This window comes from Rhopalosiphum padi, chromosome 3 (assembly GCF_020882245.1).
Source record: "Rhopalosiphum padi isolate XX-2018 chromosome 3, ASM2088224v1, whole genome shotgun sequence".
Taxonomy (NCBI): Eukaryota; Metazoa; Arthropoda; class Insecta; order Hemiptera; family Aphididae; genus Rhopalosiphum; species Rhopalosiphum padi.
In genome coordinates, this window is record NC_083599.1 from 60,816,249 (window position 1) to 60,837,249 (window position 21,001).

General features: G+C 34.5%; 1 protein-coding gene across 5 annotated transcripts in view; it reads left to right on the plus strand.

Annotated features, from left to right (window-relative positions):
- Nucleotides 1–21,001, plus strand: part of LOC132927430 (probable nuclear hormone receptor HR3) — a 71,542-nt gene that overhangs the window by 11,445 nt on the left and 39,096 nt on the right. Inside the window, exon 1 of one of the 5 annotated variants that reach the window (XM_060991954.1) lies at nucleotides 9,545–9,719. The exons of 2 other annotated variants lie outside the window; for them this stretch is intronic. In XM_060991954.1, the coding sequence (XP_060847937.1) occupies nucleotides 9,674–9,719 (46 nt within the window). In that variant the 5' untranslated portion in view covers nucleotides 9,545–9,673. Of the gene's footprint in view, nucleotides 1–9,544; nucleotides 9,720–19,486; nucleotides 20,957–21,001 lie in introns of those variants that run through there. 2 more of the 5 variants (XM_060991952.1, XM_060991951.1) reach the window with 2 other exon arrangements.

Sequence of the window (21,001 nt, forward strand, 5' to 3'; positions counted from 1 at the left end):
TTTTTCTAATGAAAGGTACTTATCTATGAAATAAAATATAATACTGATTAGTGATTACTTTAAAACCACCGTGTCAACCATTAAATTAAAAAAATAATTTTTAATTGTAACATGGTATAAAATTATTGAACTGTTAACTGTTTTATCTATAATAATGAAAAGAATACACTACGACTATGACTATTAAATTATAACGCATATAATTAATACTATCTATAATTATAATATATTTTCTTGGTATATAAATTATAAAATATAAGGATATAAACCTGTTATTATATTGATAATTTCATTTTATAATAATAAAAGTTAAAAACCACTTTTAGATTATGTTTTACGTGAAACGACTTTGTTAAATTTTACATAGTTATAACAATAACAATATGTTTTTCATGGACAAAAGTATACCTAACTATTAACCATGTACAACTTAAAGCTTAAAGTACACTGTCAAAAACGAACCAGTATAAATATTTACTACAGAATAGGAAAAACTTTTCAACTAGTAACTTAAATTCGCGATCATTTACATTTTGAACATGTTTGAGATAGAAAATTATTATGTATACACAATACACATATACACATACATTGAATTACCATATGGTTTAAGCCTAACCTGATATTGAACAATGGCCGAAAATTTAGTTTTTCAATCGCTGGCCAGCTGTATATCCCATATCGTCTGTTTGTTCATTAATAAACAATTACGTCAGCTTAGATCCATGGTAGACAAGATGAGAAAACTATTTGAATTTTGTGTGACGTGCGCCTTTTTTTCTTTTGGAAAATCCTTTCCGGGGTATAAAAAGCATTTCACGCAGTACGTCAATAGAACGCGGGTTGCGTTGGAAATTGAACGAAAACTGTATTACAGCATACTTTATATTGATTGGCAGTTTATACAAATTTATCTGTAGAAAAACCACAATGAGAATTAACGACTGGTTGTAAACAGACACAAGTTCCCGTTTATTCAAAAAAATCTCGTTCCGGATTTCAAAACGAGCCAGCAGCGTGTCTCACATATTGTTTTTTTAAATTCTGTACATTAGCTGGAGCTTACGCTTTCGGAAACAATAAGTTTCGTGACCGTTTCCTGGAGGATTTTTTTTTCACTTTAAAGTCTAAACATATTACTATTTCTATAGCTTAATAATTATAGTATCCGAAATATACGGACTATTGAAAGCCGTATCGTTTCGAATTAACTATACTAATCGATGATTAGGCACGAACGGTGTTTTGAATAGTTTGTCTGTAATTCATTGTTATGTGCGTGCGTCCTCTCATAAATAAAACGTATAGATCGAATTCACTTATAAAAATAAAAATTGTTATAATTAAGGCTTTTTAGTCTTTTAAAACATACAGACTCTGCGTCTTACCAAATATTAATTATTTTTTAAACAACAAAAATAAAAATAGGCGAATTACAACAAATAATATTATGTAATATAATATACACGTCTACTTCTGTTCTATCGTACTGGCGAGTTAACTTATTGCTAAATAATCTAATAAAAAAAATATAGTGTTGTTCTTATTTATAGTATCGGCTATCGAATTATTGTCATTATTAATTTTTATTTTTTTTTCGGGAAAAAATTATTATTGTCCGTCTTTTTAATAAATCTCAAAATTCTTCAGAACACTGTGTATATATAGTCAGCAAGTATACTTGCAAAAAAAATGTAATATAATAACAATATCACTCGTTATCCACCCCCGCACAATCGCTCGTAAATATCGGTTAATTAATATTTCGCCCCGAAACCGCCGCAGCGATTATTTTTTATCATAATATAATATTATGTATAATAAGGATAATATTATACAATATATTAAGTAGTAACGCCTATAATGTTTGTATATATATATTATACGTCATTATAAAACGTGTGTAGTATACGCAGTACTATTACTATTACTATTATTATTATTATTATTATTTTCTACTCCTTACCTCCACACCCGTTCTATTAGCAGTTATGACTATACTATTATTATATGGGTACCTGTTGGCGGCGATAGGTCGACGAACTCTTGTGCGCACACCACACACAATAACGGGACGCGCCGCCGCCGAACAATGACGATGATGATGATGATGAGAAACCCGCTAGTGTGCCGCGTCCCATTCCCCGCCCAGATCGGAAAAAAATAATATTAATAATATCGTAACTGTATAACTTTGCGTTGCCGCCGGCAAGGACGTTCGACGACTCCGTCGCTGCCGCAATCTTGTGTAAAAGCCGCCGCCACGGTTGACCGCCCGCCTCGTCGTATTTGCACACGATATTATATTTGAATTATTATATCGGTAAGTTAGCGAGTTGGCGTACGTTGCGTGGGGGACCGAAGATCAAATATGATATTGATAGTGCAGTATGTAGTATGTTTGATGGTCTAAAAATTGAATAAAGTACCACTTACAAATCGATTATTAAGAACCATAAAATCTTTTATTAAAAAGGGGGATGTTTGCACTAGTTCTAAAAATAAAATATTAATTAATAATCATCACCAATGAACCGGCCTCAACATGCGTCATGCAAGAAAAACCTTACGATTAATCATATTGTGACAAAATGCCCGAAATAATAAATACCTAGAGGCACGAAAAATCTAGATTAATCCAGCCTCACTTCATAATGGACTTAACAAAGTAAACACTTAGCATTTTATTTTATATACTTATTATCGAAATTGTAAATTATGTTACTTTTGTTTATACTTATAATTTGTATCTATAATCTATAAAAGTAGACTATACAGCCATAGCTGTCGAAACCTTACCATTTGCTAAAACTTAAAAGTACAATATACATATTATGTACACCTATAGACTATAACATATTATAGTACGACCCATACAAAATAATATTAATGTGTGGAAGATTTTCTTGCGTACAAAAGAAATGACCATACTGTAAATATTGTACATATTATATAATATTATATTATACAGCATCGCCATGACCGTCTGCGCCAGGCGAATTCGATCGACCATTTGCGATTTATTGTTGTGTTAATGCGGAAAACGTGCAGAAAGCTTTTCGTAATATACCTTCCGTACGCATAGTTGTTAGTCGTCGTATATTATACCTTCAGCAGTAGTCCCACAATATACAGTAAATTACGACGAGCATACCACTGTGCTGCAGCGAAACTATCGTGATGAGTCTTGACTCTTGGCCCTTGGGATCAAAATAAAGAAAAAACGAACGAACCTTTCTTTTTTGAGTAAAAAAAAATCGATGAATTCATAAATTGAAAATACAACATTTTATACTTTCCATTTCCAACTTTGTTTGACAATATAGAATATTATATTATAATATATATGCGGCGGAAAATTATACGCTCAATATGTATAGAGTATAGACGTAAACGCATAGACTATACGGAATCGTGCATATTACAAAAATATTATTTTACGAAGACCGAATTTAAAAACTATAGATACGAGTATACGACATAAAATTATTATAATACCATTTATAGGTTTTCGGAGGTCGATAATTCAGATAGTTGGATGATACATTCGTGTACCCTTTTCCGTTTTTCCAAACCTATCATAGCACAATATTGTATATATGAATACATAATTATAGGAACAGGAGTCTGGATAGACTGATTTGTATTTGTCTTTTATAATTTAAACATAAGTAAGACATTATATTGTATAATAATATTATTCTGTCGTTGAGCATCAATAATGATTAACAATAATTTTGATAATTTTGTTTTATAAAATATTAAATTGGGCTAGAAAATTTAATTCAAATAATGCTGCACAGTGAACAAAAAATATTTGATCCATTTTTATGACTTATGTATAGGTACTATATAATACGTATGTTATGTAATGTGCTAACACGTGCGTGTGTACAATTAGTGTAACAAATAAGTTGTCCGTGATTGTGATTAATATTGTATATCTATCTATTATATAAAAAGAGATGTATTCGATGGACAGCTATCTTTTTCTTAATACTTCATGATCAACAATAACAAATTGACAAAGCCCGAAAGCTAAACGTATGTTATACCTATACTGACTTGATAGAGCAATTTTACAATGCAAGCTTGTTTCTAACTCAGCAAGTAAATTCAAAAATACATTTTTATCAATTACGGTTGAAAAGACGGGAATTATCGTTTTACCTAGGAAATATTGCTAAATGCATCATTGCCTGTAAATAATTGGCATTAACGTTATTCCCTAGTTACTATCGTAAACAGTCTAATTTGATCGGAAAAATCGTTATTAACTAGCTTATTTTTATTAAGGTTTAATTCTAGTTTTTATTAAAAATAAATCTTTAATTTACTTCATTCACATATATAAATATATATTGTATAATAAACACTAACGATTCATTTAATGTAAGACACTCATTATTTCAAAATCTATTAACATTTTTGAAACTAAATACACGAAACTAAAATACATGGTCCACTACTCCGCTCATCTAAACATATTTATTTAAATATTAATAAATTACTTGTCCGAAATTGATTTATATACATCGAAATACTTAAAATAAAATAATATTTTGCTTTGGAGATAAAGTAAAAAATATTATATTTCAGAAAAATGTTGTTTGTAATAACTTAAAAATATGTTAAAAAATTTATTTCAAAAATGTTAATAGATTTTAAAATAATAATTGTCTTACGTTAAATGAATCACCCCGTATATAGTCATATTCATACGTATAAATAATATTTGTGATTTCATTATGGCTGGCATTAGTGTATTACATTATTGCCTGTGTATTCGAGTACCTATATTTGACTAGGAAAAAAACAATGATATGACTATCCCTGAACACGCCCTTGAACGGTAGGGGGGCTCCGTCTGAATTGAGCTCGCCTGGATTCAGTTGCGTAATTTCAATTGTTTTTTCAATACCCGAAACTCGTGTAGGCCTATTTGAATATTTTAGCATGTCACATTGTCACTTTTCCTTTATAAGAAAAACCTATTACTTATATAATAATATACAACCTCATGCGCATAATATACGATGAAAATAAACAAATTTAAATTACAAGTCATATACCTTATAAATTATAATACATTTGCTTATTATTATATCTAAGTAATAATAGTAATAAATAATAATTAAACTAAATGAAATAACTAAACTAACATTGTTGTAATCTATAATTAGTAATAATTTTAGAATGGATTCAAACCATAAGTTGTAGTGTTTAGAATTTACACTAACTGATAACAATTAACATGCAGATTATAATTATATATTATAATATAATTATTATATATGTATAATGTATTAATGTATAGATGCATTCTTGCTGAACAGTAATCATTGTATGTTATATATTATATAATATATATTACCTATATCATCATTGATTTTACATAGTATATAATATCAAATGTGTTATGTATAATTAATGGTATCATAGGTCGATTATGATAAATAACAGTTTGTGAACACATGTCATACTATGATTACAAATTAATATCTGATTTGTAATCACAGTATAATGTAATCTGATTAACAGATTATACAATACGCGCCAATGCTGGTATTAAACTGACTGAGAAAACTGTTATATTATTATAAGATAAACTATATTATGCGGTGTTGTATACCTATAACCATAAAGGTATTATAAAGTCGTCGACCTGATTATTACGACTAGATTTTGAATAATTTAATCAAATATTCCGCCCAAAACGCTTATATTAAATATATAAATACGCTTTATAGAGATATAAAATTCGTGGTTTTTTTAATTAAAAATAGTTATTTGTATATTACACAGTTTTAAACCACAAAAAACTTTTATTTTTTTAATCAAAAAAAAAAAAAAAAATGTTATAAAAACGTATAAACCCTGTGGATGGGAGCGGTCTAAAATCGCAAGCCATTCAATTTGTGGTCCCTATTCCTTGTGATCATATTGTGTAGGCGGGTAAACGGGTGGCATTATATCGTTAAATATGATTAAACCGCAAAGCTTTCAATTGCCACTTATATCGTAAAGCGCCCCTACCAGTTTATCAAGACCTCACAATATGTCAACATAATAGGAATAATCTATATATATATATTGTTGTACACATTATAGGGACTCACTACTCATACACACAGTCACTCGGACGCCAAAAAAGGGTTTAACCCATATGACACGTGTCGTTGATTATAAAGTGTGTGGTTAGGAAATTCGATAGTCAAATAGTGTGATTTGGTAGTACGTTAAAGTGGTTCCATTGTGGTAGGCGAATAGCAAATGTCGGTTTTCGGTATTTCGTAATATGTTTTAGATTACTTTGGCGTCTCTGTATCTATACACAATTCCAAACAATGTCACCGTGGTAAACGATCTGTACACGAATTCTGGAAAAAATATGTTAGAACCCATGAGCAAAAATGACATCCGTAGGTCCGAAAAGATTGTTATCGGATGCCAAGTTTACCGTATATTACTATAATACCACTTAAATCTAAGTGTATTATAACAGTTATTATTGCTTCAATATTAATAGTAATCGTTTGTTTGCGGTTGGAGTAACGGGGTATAGCTGATTTTCATAGATTTTATAAATTTTAACGCACGTGCAATTTTTATAGTGTACAATCGATAACATTTAACAAATCGTCCTGGATAATTTTTATTTCGAATTTCGGTTGGTTTATATTTTTTTAGTTCCAGTTGCATGTATGTATTTTAACATTAAAATGTAGGTAGGCCTGTAACGTGAGTCCGATACGAATTAAATTATGTATTTGGCCGCAGTCGTATTATAGTTAACGCCTGGTAAAAGCAACCAAACATACACGAGTATAATATTACGGAACATAGCTACCAGCGCGAGGTACGCTGATGATAAACATTTCGGGCGTCGGATAGTTATAAATCGTTGTTGTTACGAACTTGTTTACTAGTAACTATTGTTGTAAAATAAATTTTAAAAAATTGTGAATGACCAAGTTTAAATCAGCAAAAAAAAAGTATACATTTTTTTTAAATCTAAATATTTTTTAAATTGGAGATATCTACTTATATTTTTTTTATTAAATAATATTTTATTTTTATAGTATAATAAATATATTTTTTTGGGGAAACAAATCATCTACGCTTATCTTTCCCAAATTATGAGTGGCGCACATTTAGAACATAACATTACAATTTTTATAATTTATATCTATATTCTATGTTCTATATTCTATTCTAGGTTTATGAATTTATAAAGTAATTTTTATTTTTAATTCATTTTTACATTTACCGTGAACGGAATCGGTACCCAAATTCAACACAGCCATACTGATAACTTCATACTACACTAACCCCTACATCGTATATAGCTCGAACTCTCGACCAATGAAAATGGCGGCCGTACAATTATCATTACATATTAAAGTATATGAAAATAAATCAAACATTTCGATCCGTAATTGATAATTAGACATTGTATTGTGTAAGGAAAATCATTCATTCAGTTTATAAGAATATTGGTATACCAATGGGTTTCTGGGTTCTGTAAGTAATTTATGAGTGTTAAATTGAATATAAACGATAATTAATGTTTTTATTGCAATACGATGAAAGTGACATAACTGAACCATTAAATACATCTAAACGTAATAAAAACTGCAGGTTATACGATATATGGAATATCAAAGACAATTGAGAGAAATATTTACAATTTATTTATAATTGAATCGAATCAATTCAAATGATTTATTTTTTGGAATCGACATGGTTTGTTGGAAATTCTTATTTCATAAGATTATATTTTTCAACTTAGTTTAAACCTTTGATTTTCCCTTAAATCTTTTCACTGTTGATGGTTTTAAAGAACTCATAAAATATACAATATTGCAATAACTACAGTGAAGATTCGTAAAAAGCCATTACTTGGCTACTTATAGGAAAATTACCACATTATGAACAATGATCATTACAATTCATAATATTACGAGTATAATATTATAATTGATGAACATTATAAATAATATAAATGGGCGACATTGATAAAAATTAAATTATTAATAATATCATATTATCAATTTAGATATTAATTTCATTTACGACCGTGAAATTCTGATAATTCCTAAACGAACAAAAAACCGTATTTATAAACTAAATACTAATGCTTAGCGAAATCTCTGATAAACATGTTGCTGCTTAGTTGGTATATTTTTTCATAATTAATATTCTGGTTTTATAAATATTTTTTGCAATTAGTATCTATCATCTTTTTTATTTAATTGATATTCGTACAATAGCACATCTGTATTACCCAAGGAATGCGTACCTACTGCAATATTTCGTTATAGACGGAAAAAAAATCATTTTAAAATGCCGGTGATTTATTTATCAACTAAAAACACATATTCCACATAATGGCGCTCTCATCGTTTCACAATAAAAGATTTTATTAATTTCTAGTCAATAAAGGAATATATTATTAAAAACTCAATATTATGAAATACTGTAATAGGAGTTAATAATGCTACAATATTTCGTTCAAATATTTATTTAAAAAAAAAAATACCTTATGTGTTGATGTCGGTATCCACGGTAAACCATCATTCCGCGCCAACGCTGAATATCCGTTTTTTTAAATTCGGCGAAACGACGCGATAAGAATTATAATTAGGTTTAGGTATTCCGTAAATGGCTTCCGAATTTTCACATCGTGGCATTAAGTTGTACGTGTACAAATATTCGTACGGAAGAAAAGGAGAAAAAACTTCGTATCCAAATTTACTTCTCGTCCGGGACGATGTCTCTAGACTAAATAATAAATTTGACACGGCACACAGCAGTATAAATAATATAATATATATACAAAAATATGCTCGACACAAATTTACTCGTAAACGTGAAAATTTCCGGCGTTTACCGTTTTTCTAAAACAACCACAACTCGAGCTTTAAAAATATTAAATATATATTAAATATTAGTTATTACCAACTCAATACATATTCTCTATGGATAATAGCATTACCGAATTAGGTTTAAAAAAAATTACGGATGGCCTATCATCGGTATTGATTGCTTCAAATCCGAATTCCCGAGATAAAAATAATATTATTAGCATTAGTACGATTAATTAACAACATTATTGTGTAATTGTTGTGAATATACGTTGTTATACTCTGCAACCGACATCCACGAGCGTAATAATATTTTTGGTTTTCGTTTCGCATTCAGTGTGTAGCGTCGTGCGATCCTTGTGTGTGCGTATGCTGCGACGGCGATGACCTCGGTGACAGTGGAGACCGTGTCATATCATATATAGTATATGCACGTCCTATAACCGGCTAACGCGAAACGTTGAGCAAAAATAAAAATACAGTTCACCGTTTCGGCGGCGGCGGTGGTAGGTGGCCAGTTCGCCGTCGAACAAAAGCGATTCTTACAATATATAATAATGTAATCGTGGCGAGAAAAAATAAAAAAGTTTTTTTTTATACAAACCAGGAGAAGCAAAAAAAAAATGTGATTCTCGGCGGCCGAATGTAGTCGATACACCAGTGTCTATAAATCAGTGAGCGAGCGGGTGATTAATCGTCTGTTTTGTACGCGAACGACGATTCTGAGCGGCCGAGCTTGTTTTGGCCAAAACGTCTTGTCGAAATCCACGTGTTCGTTCGTGCATTTTCCTCGGGGTCAGTTAGCAATGGCTGTCGAGACCGCGATTTCGACGAAAACTATTATTTTAGCAGGTATATTATTACTATACTGTACAGAAGTTTGGGAAAATGAAACAAATTTACTTTATAAGTATTATAAAATATATTATTCGTATTGTGTATACTAGCACATCGTAGTTTATTATGTGTGAAATTGTTCGTAAGAAAATGTGATACAAATTCGTCGTATATAAGTACTTCAGAAACTTTAAAGTCGCAGTTTTCATTGCTATAATTGGTTGAAGAACTGCATGTAAAAATCTAAAAATGTACAATGATTATTATAGTGTATTGCGATATCATTTAAATAACATTAAATTAATATTTGTCTGGAATATAGCTTCTAATTTATAATAATTAATTATTTTTAATAAAACATAATTTATAATAATTTTTACTAATTTTAAAACGTATATTACACCATAATAATTGTTATGATTAATTTTTGCTCATTTTAAAACATTAATATATAAATACCTTATTACTTTTTTTTTATTTAATAACCAATAATTGTAGACGTTCAATTTATTTGACGACAAATTTACGAAACGATCAATTGACTATGTAGCCCAGCATATATGATTATAGTATAGTGTTCAGTTTTCAATCATTTCGGTTTATACAGACAGACTAAAAATTGTACGGAAAACGAATTTCCTTTAATAAAAATCACGGATCTCGTATTGTATTGTATCTGTTCCGTTCAATATCTAAAAAGGGTAACATTATTATTACAAAATGGCTGTTAAGCGTCAAATGATAAAATGATATCCCTTTATAAATTTGAATTCATACCAGCAGGGGACGATAATATATTATAATCATCATCATAAAATGTTTGACTTTTTTCGCTTTATTGGGATTTCATTTCAATCAGCAAAAATTGTTACCAACGTTTAAGGACAATTAAAAAAATATATTTCATGCAACTCGTTCAACAAAGAAAAATAAATTGCGTTTTTTTTTCTTTACATACATTTACGTATATACTGCGATCCTACATAGTATATGTATATGTAATACAATATGAACGTGTATATACGATGCTGGAAACCACAAAATCATTAACCTGCGCGCGGCGATTGCGTCGTTGCAGCGACCGTATAATAACACACACACTCAAGTGGGACGAATAAATAAAATACACATAGACACATGCTACTGCTGCTGCTACTGCTACACTACCGCTACACAATTTACTATATATCGGTACCTACTGCGACGCGCATTTGGTTTAATAGAATAAAATATATTGTTATAATATATAATATATACAGGGCGATTCACCTATAGTATGCTCACCCCTATTTTCCATGAATTTATTCAAATTTTGATTTTTGGAATTTTTAAGTATACTTAAGAACCATTTCTTCAAATACTTCGATATCTTACAGCATTTAAGGAGTGTTCGATGATACCTACTTCTTTTTTTTTATACGAGAATAACCCTTTTTCATGTACATTTTTAATCAAATGACTTTTTAACACTTTCTAGGCTCTGGAAGATTTATGAAATTAAATAATCATCCGCCTAGGTATATAGGATATTGTATACATGTGTGTCTGTGGACGTATGTTATTCTCGATGACGAAATTACATACTATGTGCGTGCGTAATGTTATTAATATTCGTCCTGTACACGCATATTATTATATTAACAACCGTTTTTCAACCATGTACACCGTGTTATATGTCGACTTGTGAGCGAAACAATTTCAACTGACCGTGGGTCATTTTGTTCTAAAACTTTTTTGTTTTAAAAACCATCAATTTCTATAGCGAAAAATTGGATTTTCGTCTTTCCATCCCACTTCTGTTCTGCACGCGACGAGCTGCTATTGCGCTTGATATATTCGCCGAAATAGACAGGGCAAAAAAAATTCTGGATAGGTAATACAAGCGCTCTTAAAACTGGAACCCGACGACGACGAGATGTTGTGTCGCGAATAATACACCCGCTGACCCACCATTCGCACCCCGCCATCACCCGATCAACCACCAAACCTGCTGGCAACAATGCCGTGAACGAGTTTTAAAAAAAAATTAAATCGTGTCCGGTCAAAGATAATATATTATTATATATTCGACGACGAAATAAAAAAGATTGCCACTGAGACTTCGTATACTGTGTAATATATAACATTCCCTATACTACATTTTGTGAATATTACCATCTATAGGACATTAGACAAAGACTATATTCATATATATATATACGGGCGACGTGGTGTATATATTATAATATTAGATACGAGTGGTCGACTCCTCGCAACCGCTCCTCAATATTTTCCGCAATTATTATTGCAACCGTCGCCGTTGACGTTACACAGCTAATTTAATACGTTCGTATATAATATTATTTTAATTTATATATATGTACATTATATTATTATTGTGTTGAATAACTATCATGTACATGTATATTACATTTATACAGAGCGCCCGTACACAATTTGAAAACGTTTCTGAACATCCTACACGGTTTACACTCCGTAAACACAAATACTATAAACGCTCTAAACGGTAATATTGTATACAGTATATCTACGTGTAATTCCCACGAGACACGATTCGTTTTGTAACTACTATATAATCGGAAAACAATTTTCTTAGTTGAACCACCCTTTAAAGGATGCTATAGTACTTATATATACTTAGGTACTTACTATGTACCTACAGATGTGAAAATCGTATTGTATTTTCTAACGGTCTCGTATAATATTGTAGAAATATATAATACATATAGGAAACGATGATTGATTTAATATAATTGTAAAGGATTAACCATTTATTCAACTACATATCCCTCTTAGACGTATTTGTACACGCATACGTTTTTTAAATTAAAATCTCGAGTGCTTTAAAAAGTTCAAAAAAGTCTAATTATGGGTTGTTTAAATATAATTAGATGGTCCGTGCGTATGTACGCGAATATAGCTATTAAAATGCGATTTATATTTACTTAACGTCTTAACGGTTAACTGCTGCAGCCCAACCGTATTGTTGTGTACTTCCTTTTAATTTATTGTCGTCATACGTATGCACGGACACACGGTACACTGCAGTATACAAACACACAACGCACACGTTTCATCTATTATCTATGTAATGAGGACGACAGTCGTGTCAGCGGTACACGCGGTCATCGTGTCATCGTCCCCGATCACATTTTAAACAAAACTTTACAGCGACCGATCGATACGACGGTACGGTTATATTGCATTATACTATTATACAGTTGTCCCTTGTCGACACGGTGTGTATAAATTCCGCGAGTACAAGACGAGTCGGACGGGACAAATATAAGAAACCGACAAAAACTAGACGTGTACCACGATGCTTACGACAGCGATCAGTGTTCGGTCTTGTGTGGATGGGACTAAAATAATATTTAAATTTTTCCAGTTATAGAAAATATGTACAAATATGAAAAATATTAAATAATTATTAAAGATCGGTGAAAAAATGCAAAATTGTCGACGTTAGAGTTAATTTGTCGTAGATTAAATGTATTGATACATAATTTAACAATAAAATGTTGAATACGCTTGTAAATTACAACTACTGAAATTCGAAAATAACCGTATTTAAAATAGCAATTCCATTTCCATTTTTAATTGTAACGGGAAGTGATAATGTTAAAATTACACCAATTAAGAGTTATGTTAGTTCATTTATTATTGAGAATAACGAGTTTAACATACCTTATTAAATTCAATTTCAATTTAAAAGTTAATTTTATTCCATTCATGTTGAGGGTATATAAATTGTTATACATAGTAAATAAATTGAGCTCAACGTTTAAATGATTTCCTATTTTAATTATAACTGGAATAAATGTAGAATAATAAGTTCTACTCTCTATTGAAGTTATTATTATTATTATTATTATTATTATTATTATACATATTACACAACTAATATTTTATTGAAAATAAATATAAATTCTAAATTCTAATTGGTAAGTTTCTTACGTGTATTCATCAGTATTGCATAGGTACTCGCGATTTAAGTCCTCATTGTTTAACTTAAAAGTTAAGTTTTTATTATAAATTATAATCATGATATATACGTAAGCAGAATTGAGATTTACGTAGTATTTAACATCAAATACTGCACAGCAGGCGTCTCTGGGTTTTATTGCTTGACAGGGAGAGTTAGGTAAAATTAAAATAAAAAAACATTTCAATATACTACTCGAGTTCATAAAAAAATTCAAATGTATGCACAATGTTAAAGACGTTAGGGTTTTCATTCATGTTCTCAAATCAAACACGATAGTTAATTAGTTTGAATGAATAATTTGATTTTGAAAGAAGGTATTTTTGAAATTGTATTGCATAGGTAATCAATTTATGTCATACCGTAACCGTGTATTAATATCCCAACACACCATGTAGCATATAATATCGGCATACAATATCTACATGGTAGTTTGAATCAAAATTTAAATTTACATTAAAGGATATTGATAATGTTTTTTTTTTGTTATTTGTTGTTTACGATAATAACATGAATAAAACAATTACACCGTTTTATTCCCCTCACGTCAAATACTTCTTTCTAACGCGAGAAAAGTGTACCCCTCTGCTGAACGTTTCAATCGCAATAATCGTCAGTGGGTGGACAACCGTCTCTTCGATTTTTACCCCGAATCCGGCTATTTATATTATAATAACCTCTATTATTGACCGGTATTATTTGTTGTGGACGTGTTGTTCAAAGTGCAAGATGCAGACATCAACCCCTGCAGCGATGACCGCGATTTCACGGTACCCGCGATCCCCGGGGGGTATATATTTTACAATATATTATCATAGGTACTACTTTAATATAATCATCTGTTTGAAATATTTGTGTACAGCGTATAAATTGTACAAGTTATGTATGTGGCCCGGATGTTTGGTATACGCACTAAATTCTATATTACATTGAAACATGCACGCGTCTATGATCTACGCCCTTCAAAAAAAAACTAAATTACAAGCTTTTAAATTGTAATTAACCTTTAATTATTCTTTACTCGCATTATTTGAAAATTATTGTCATTATAGTTATAATACAAACTCATTTGTAACCGCATTTTTCATATTATGTAATTCGATATATTTTATTATTTTTATTATTATAATTGTTAACTCTTTACTCCATTACAATAAGATTAAATTTAAAGGAGTAGATAATCTTTATATATATGGTAGAATATGTATACTCAAAAAAAAAAAATCAATTAATGAAAAAAATATTAAATCAAGATATTTTCTATTCTTAATGCGCCAAGGATGGTATTTTTTATTCGATTTTATTAATTTAAGGACGATTTTAAAACTATTACATCTATACACTTTCAAAATTATTCACACGGTATAACGTTAGGTATGATGAGAAGTTAATTTTATAATATTACAACCAATCATTAATATTGAGTGTACATTAAATGCACATTAATATCGATAATACATTTTTCATAACTAACCATGTCGAAACTATATATAAGACGCGTGTGTGTGTTATAACGCGCCAATATTATTCGATAACATTCAAAATCAAATTTCATATTTCCCGATATGTATAGTATTAGCTACGAATAGCCGTATGAAGTATAAATCGTGACGTCCTAAACTTTTATGGATGTGCATAACACACAAGTATCGCCGGATTTCAGGAAAATGTATAAAACGCTTTCTGAAAACACGCATCTACGTCGTAATATATACGTATCCGCATCGTGTATTAAACTTGTAATTCGTACCTATATTATATACGCAGGTTATTGCTGCAAAAGTCTAACATTACTACGCGGCATACCGTCATATATTATATACCGTATTATACCGTATTATACCGCCCGCACGGCATCAGCGCATCAACAACTCGTGATAAGTTAAATCTCACAGGTATTGCAAATCGTCAGCCTACCCCTACCCCCCAAACAAAATCACGGGTACGCCACTGGGCCATCGTTCGCCCCCATCATCGTCGTCGTCGTAGTCGTCATCATTACGTACACACACAAATCGTATATTATTGTGCATTGTATACGGCGTGCTGTATAATATGCCGTGGTCGTAATGCACGTTCGGATGCGTATTGTACGACTGTAAACCATATAAATTATCATATATAGAGAGGTAAACCGACACTCGAAATATCGGAGCAGCGACGGGCGCCCGGCTGCGGAACGGGACGTCGCACAGCAGGTGCGCGTATATTACACTGCAATATATATATATATATAGAATTATAATACACGTCGGTATGGTACGTACACTTTATATTATTATCGTCATCGCGGTCCCGTGCATTATTATTATTACTATTATGAGCGTCGTGTATTATAGTGCCGCGACGAGGCAACCCGACACCGATGAAGCGTCGACGGCGGCGGCATCTCCGCGACGTCTTCGTCGTCGTCGACGTCTCCGGCCGGTGGTGGTGACGCGTGTATACACATTATTTTATATTCGGAATCCGTGCGCGATGCACTCGAAAACATAACGGGTCTCACGATTTTTTCACCTCTCCCCCCCCCCCCGTCGTCTTTACATTATTTTTTCACCCCATACGACGTGCTGCAGCACACCGCCCCCGCACATCTGTCGCCACCGCCCGCCCGCCAGCCGGGTATATCGGGTATTCGGGCGATGAGATTTTACCTGGTTTTTGTACTCGTGTGTACAGGTGAAACGGGCGCGCAAAGGTTTATTTTATTATTATTATTTTTTTCTTCCGAATAGTACCGTTTTTCGGTGTGATGGTACGCATATATAGGTACGCGCGCGTTTACACTATATATACTCACTATATCATATATATATGCCAGTGTAGACGGTTTCGCACCCCGCCCACCTATACGTCTTAGGCCCAACTGCTGCTGCTGCTACCACCGCGAACCAACCCCCGCCTCGCACAGGTGTTTTTCCGACGAGATTCGTTCGCAACATCACGCCGCGGCCGTCGCGTCTTCCCCGCACACGAAATTAAATCGGTATTGTATTACGTACCTATATATATGTGTGTGTGTAAACGCGCGTTTCCGACTATATTATTGTTATTATTACGGTCGTTGTTCGAATAGAAAACGGCGGCATCACACGAAACCGCGTGCGCTATCGTTTTCGCACGTCTGTCGTGTTACGCGCGGATTTTCGTATTTTTTTTTTTCTGTTTTTTCGTACATTCGTCTCGTCGACGGCGTCGATTTTCATTCTCCGAAACGAGTAGGCGTGTTGTGCGAGCGAGCGAGTACTTCGGGCCGATATCGTTAACGCGCTTCGTGTGTCGAAGGTTTTCAAAACATCTTCGTCGTCCGGCGCGATGATAAAAAGAAAACCGACGGCTGCGTCAGCGGTAGTGATAATATATTATTATTGTTATATATTATTTCTCAGACATTACTTCCGCGCGGAAGTCGTTCTGTTCCGATTCGAAGTAGGTATTGGAAAATAACACGCGTTTTCCGTCGTCCTGTGTGTGTGTGTAAACTATAATTATATATATATATAAACTAGCTGTCCCGCAAGGCTTTACACGTTAACAGTTTTACACGAAAATATAGAAAAAATAAAAACGTTCGATCGACATTATAATAATTAATTTTAAATTTCTTAACTCGTTAATAATTGATCTGGACTCGACATTATAATAATTATTTTCCATTATTACATCGTTTTGGAATTATTGAGAAAATATTCAGATTCAGAAATTAAAAATGCGCATGTATAATCAAACTTTTAATTAGATCTGGTGAATCTTCAAATTGATGTAGTACCACTTTGCCTTTAGCAAAATAACAATCAGGACCGCATCGCACCGCTGCAAAAAGTGCATAACGATAATTGAAAGCAGACTTTAGATCTAAAATAAACGTCGTGTTCTAGCGGTACGCAAACACATTAGGTGATGTTTTTCGTTGCCTCTGGTTATAACATTGGAAGTTTTTCTTGAAAATGTGCTCAAAATGCCCTAGGCATGACAGATTAATTTATCTATAGTGGTCTGTGCAACAAAAACATTAATAAATCAACAATAATAATAATTTTCAACGTTCAGTAGTGGAAAACTCACCGACGAAACTTGACAATCGCCAACAAAATAATTTATTTAGTTATGTTACCAAGGTATATCAACAACAGTTATCACTTTTTCCCCGCAAAAAAATGTTCAGGGTGCTAGAGGTGACATATCGATGACTAAAGCTGTTACGAAAACCTTCAAGAGATTACAGCAATCACAAAATTTAGAAAAATCGGTTCAGTAATTTTCCCGGTTTGCGCTAACAAACTGAAAACCATTTAGTACTCCGTATAGCATAGATGTCGCAAATTCAATTTATAAAATAATATATCATATAAATGGCAAACTATATAGATCCGGTAAGAGGGGACGAAAATAAAAAAAAAAAGCCGAGAGCTGTCGGTTTCTGAGAATAAAACGCAATTATCTCCGAAAAACAAAATACACTCGTCGCAGATTTTCTCTGAAAATAATATTATATATAGCGTGCAGAGTGCGTATATAATAATAATAATAATAACAATAATAATAATAATAATGATACGTATACTCGGCCGGTTCGTTATCGCTACGTTATGTTACAGCGGACGGGGGAGGGGGGGGGACGAGCGCCGATCGCACGAGACAACTTTGTGGAAATATATATTTTCTTCTACGCAAGTCGCACCACACACGGTTCATCGCCGTACGTCTTCGGTAACAAAGCAGACCCGTGGAGGGCGGGAAGTGTGTGCATTTACGACCGTTGACGTCTGTCACGGGGTAGGTGGGCAGCTCGACGGGCTAAGGGCGGGCGGGCGCGCGAGCGTCCATGTGTGTAGGTGTGCGTATACGTAGATCGAGGGTGGTGGTGTTACGGCTGCGGCGACGTCGACGTCGCGGTCGGCCGAATGCGACGCGGCGACACAGACGTCGACGCGAAAATTTTTTTATCTGCCACGCGGTACGTCGTCGTACAACAACAATAATAATAATAACAACAACAACAACAACAATATGTCGTTAAACGATACTCATTTGGGTACGGTGTATAATATATTATAATATACACGCACACACACACACACACACACACACAACTCGAGCGCGCAGGCGGCATCGACGACGCAGTAGCCTAGGCGGCGGCGGCGATGCGCGCGCGCGCGCTCGCGCGACGCCTCTGCTGTCGTGCGCTCGACTCGACGCCGCCTCCGCCTCACTCACTCATCCCCTCGCCGCGCACCTACCTCTCGCTCGCACTCTCGTTCGATGTGACTATAGCTCTTTCTCCGTCGCGCTCGTTGTACGGTATCGTATTTATACACAGTATTTTCCTCGCTCCTCTCGCTCGCACAATACTCTCTTTCCTATTCTTTCCGACGCGCGCACACACACATACACACTCACATTACAACACACACAGTTTTTTATTTATTTATTTTATATTCTCTCTCTTCCGCGAGTCACTCTCCTCGCCGCACTTATTCGCACACCGCACCACATCGCACACGATCGCCGCTTTCTCTCTCTCACTCATTCCTTATCGCGAATATATATATATATATATATATTATATTATACACTTAGCCAGAGTTCGCGTGTATATGTGTGTGTATGTGTGTAATATTCTTTCGTATTCTCACCAAAACCCTCCCCTGACCCCCTCCCAACCATCTTACGGTACACATACACACACACACACGGTTCTCCACCGACTGTGTACCGACGGTGAATGGCTATTACGCCGCCCACCGACGCCGCCGCCGCCGACCGCGCTGCCGCCCGCCGCCACCGCCGCCACAGACTACGTCAGTACTCAGTCACTGTACTCGGCGGTTAGTTAGTGAGCGAGTGCCGTCCGACGTATTGGTTGTGTGTGTTGCGTGCCGTACGTGCATCGTCGCCGTCCAAAAACGTATCGTTTTCGCGTGTGCGTAATATACTCGATTTTATCGATATACGCGCGTATCATATATTACCGCCGGCACCGCGTAACCTTTCTTTTTTTACGATATTGTTGTAATCGCGAATTATTATAATTTTTTATTTTTCGCACATAAAATAATAAATATTTATTGTTATTATTGCAATATTATATTATTATTATATATACATAGTAATATATCATATACGATTGTATTGTTGCCGTACAACAGAGCACACGCTCGCGACTCGTATAATATTGCACTGCACGTCGCACCGCGTTTCGATTGGTGGTGTATGTAATAATACGCGCGGCGTTTTTGCGTAGTCCCGTCGTAACCTTTCGCCGTCATTCGCACGTCCCGGACGGATCCGCAGCAGTACCACATTATATTATTATGCAGTTGGCGCCGCCGCGCGCACGATAACGCGCCGGCAGATAACGGCGGAAAACCTTCTGATATTATAGTGTCGCCCGGTCGTGGGGTAGCGATAATATACGCGACTATATCGTATGATAATTGGTAACATTACAGTAAAAAATTATAATAATAACGATAACTGACGGCGGTCGCTGCCGCTGGACGACGCGGAAAGACGACGATATACGCCGCGTGAGGATTGGCGGACGATGACCACCGCCGTGGACAACACCGACGAAGACGATCGTCGTTCGGCGCACCACCTGCAGTGAGGTGTTTTTCCGACAGTATAATAATACCACATCGGTACATCGGTATATAATATATAATAGCGGCGATATCGCGTACGACAGACCATCATCGACACTCCGACAGCGTTGTCTGGAAAACCGTACGCAATTCAGATGTCGACGGACTTTGCGTAGGTGATGTCAAACGACACGTGATCGACAGTCGCAATCAACCGCGACAACCACAGCGATTGTCAACGACGGCATAATAAATGTCTTCGTCGTCGCCCATATCGTCTTCTTCGCCTTCGCCGTCTCCGTATTACCACCATCAGCAGCAACAGCAACAGCAGCAGCAGCAGCAGCAGCAACAGCAACAATACAACAACCACCATCAGCAGCAACTCCAACACCACCTGCAGCAACAGCACCTGCACTCGGGCGGCGCGTCCGCGGCCGCCAACGCGGCTGTCAACTGTATTCTGTTGTCGCCGTCAGCGGGTTCCGGCGTGACGGCCGTCGGACTGTCCCCGTCACAGGGTTCCGGCGGCGGTATCGTTGAAGACATGCAGCAGCAGCAGCAGCAGCAGCAGCAGTCCTCGACGGTAGCGAGCGCCGTAGCGGCCACGACCACGTCGCTGCTGCAGCAGTGCTGTTCGCCGCCGCCAGCGTCGGGCACGTCTTCAGTGTTGAGAAAAGGTATATACAACATCGACCAAGTATACTGTAATATATTGTACCTAT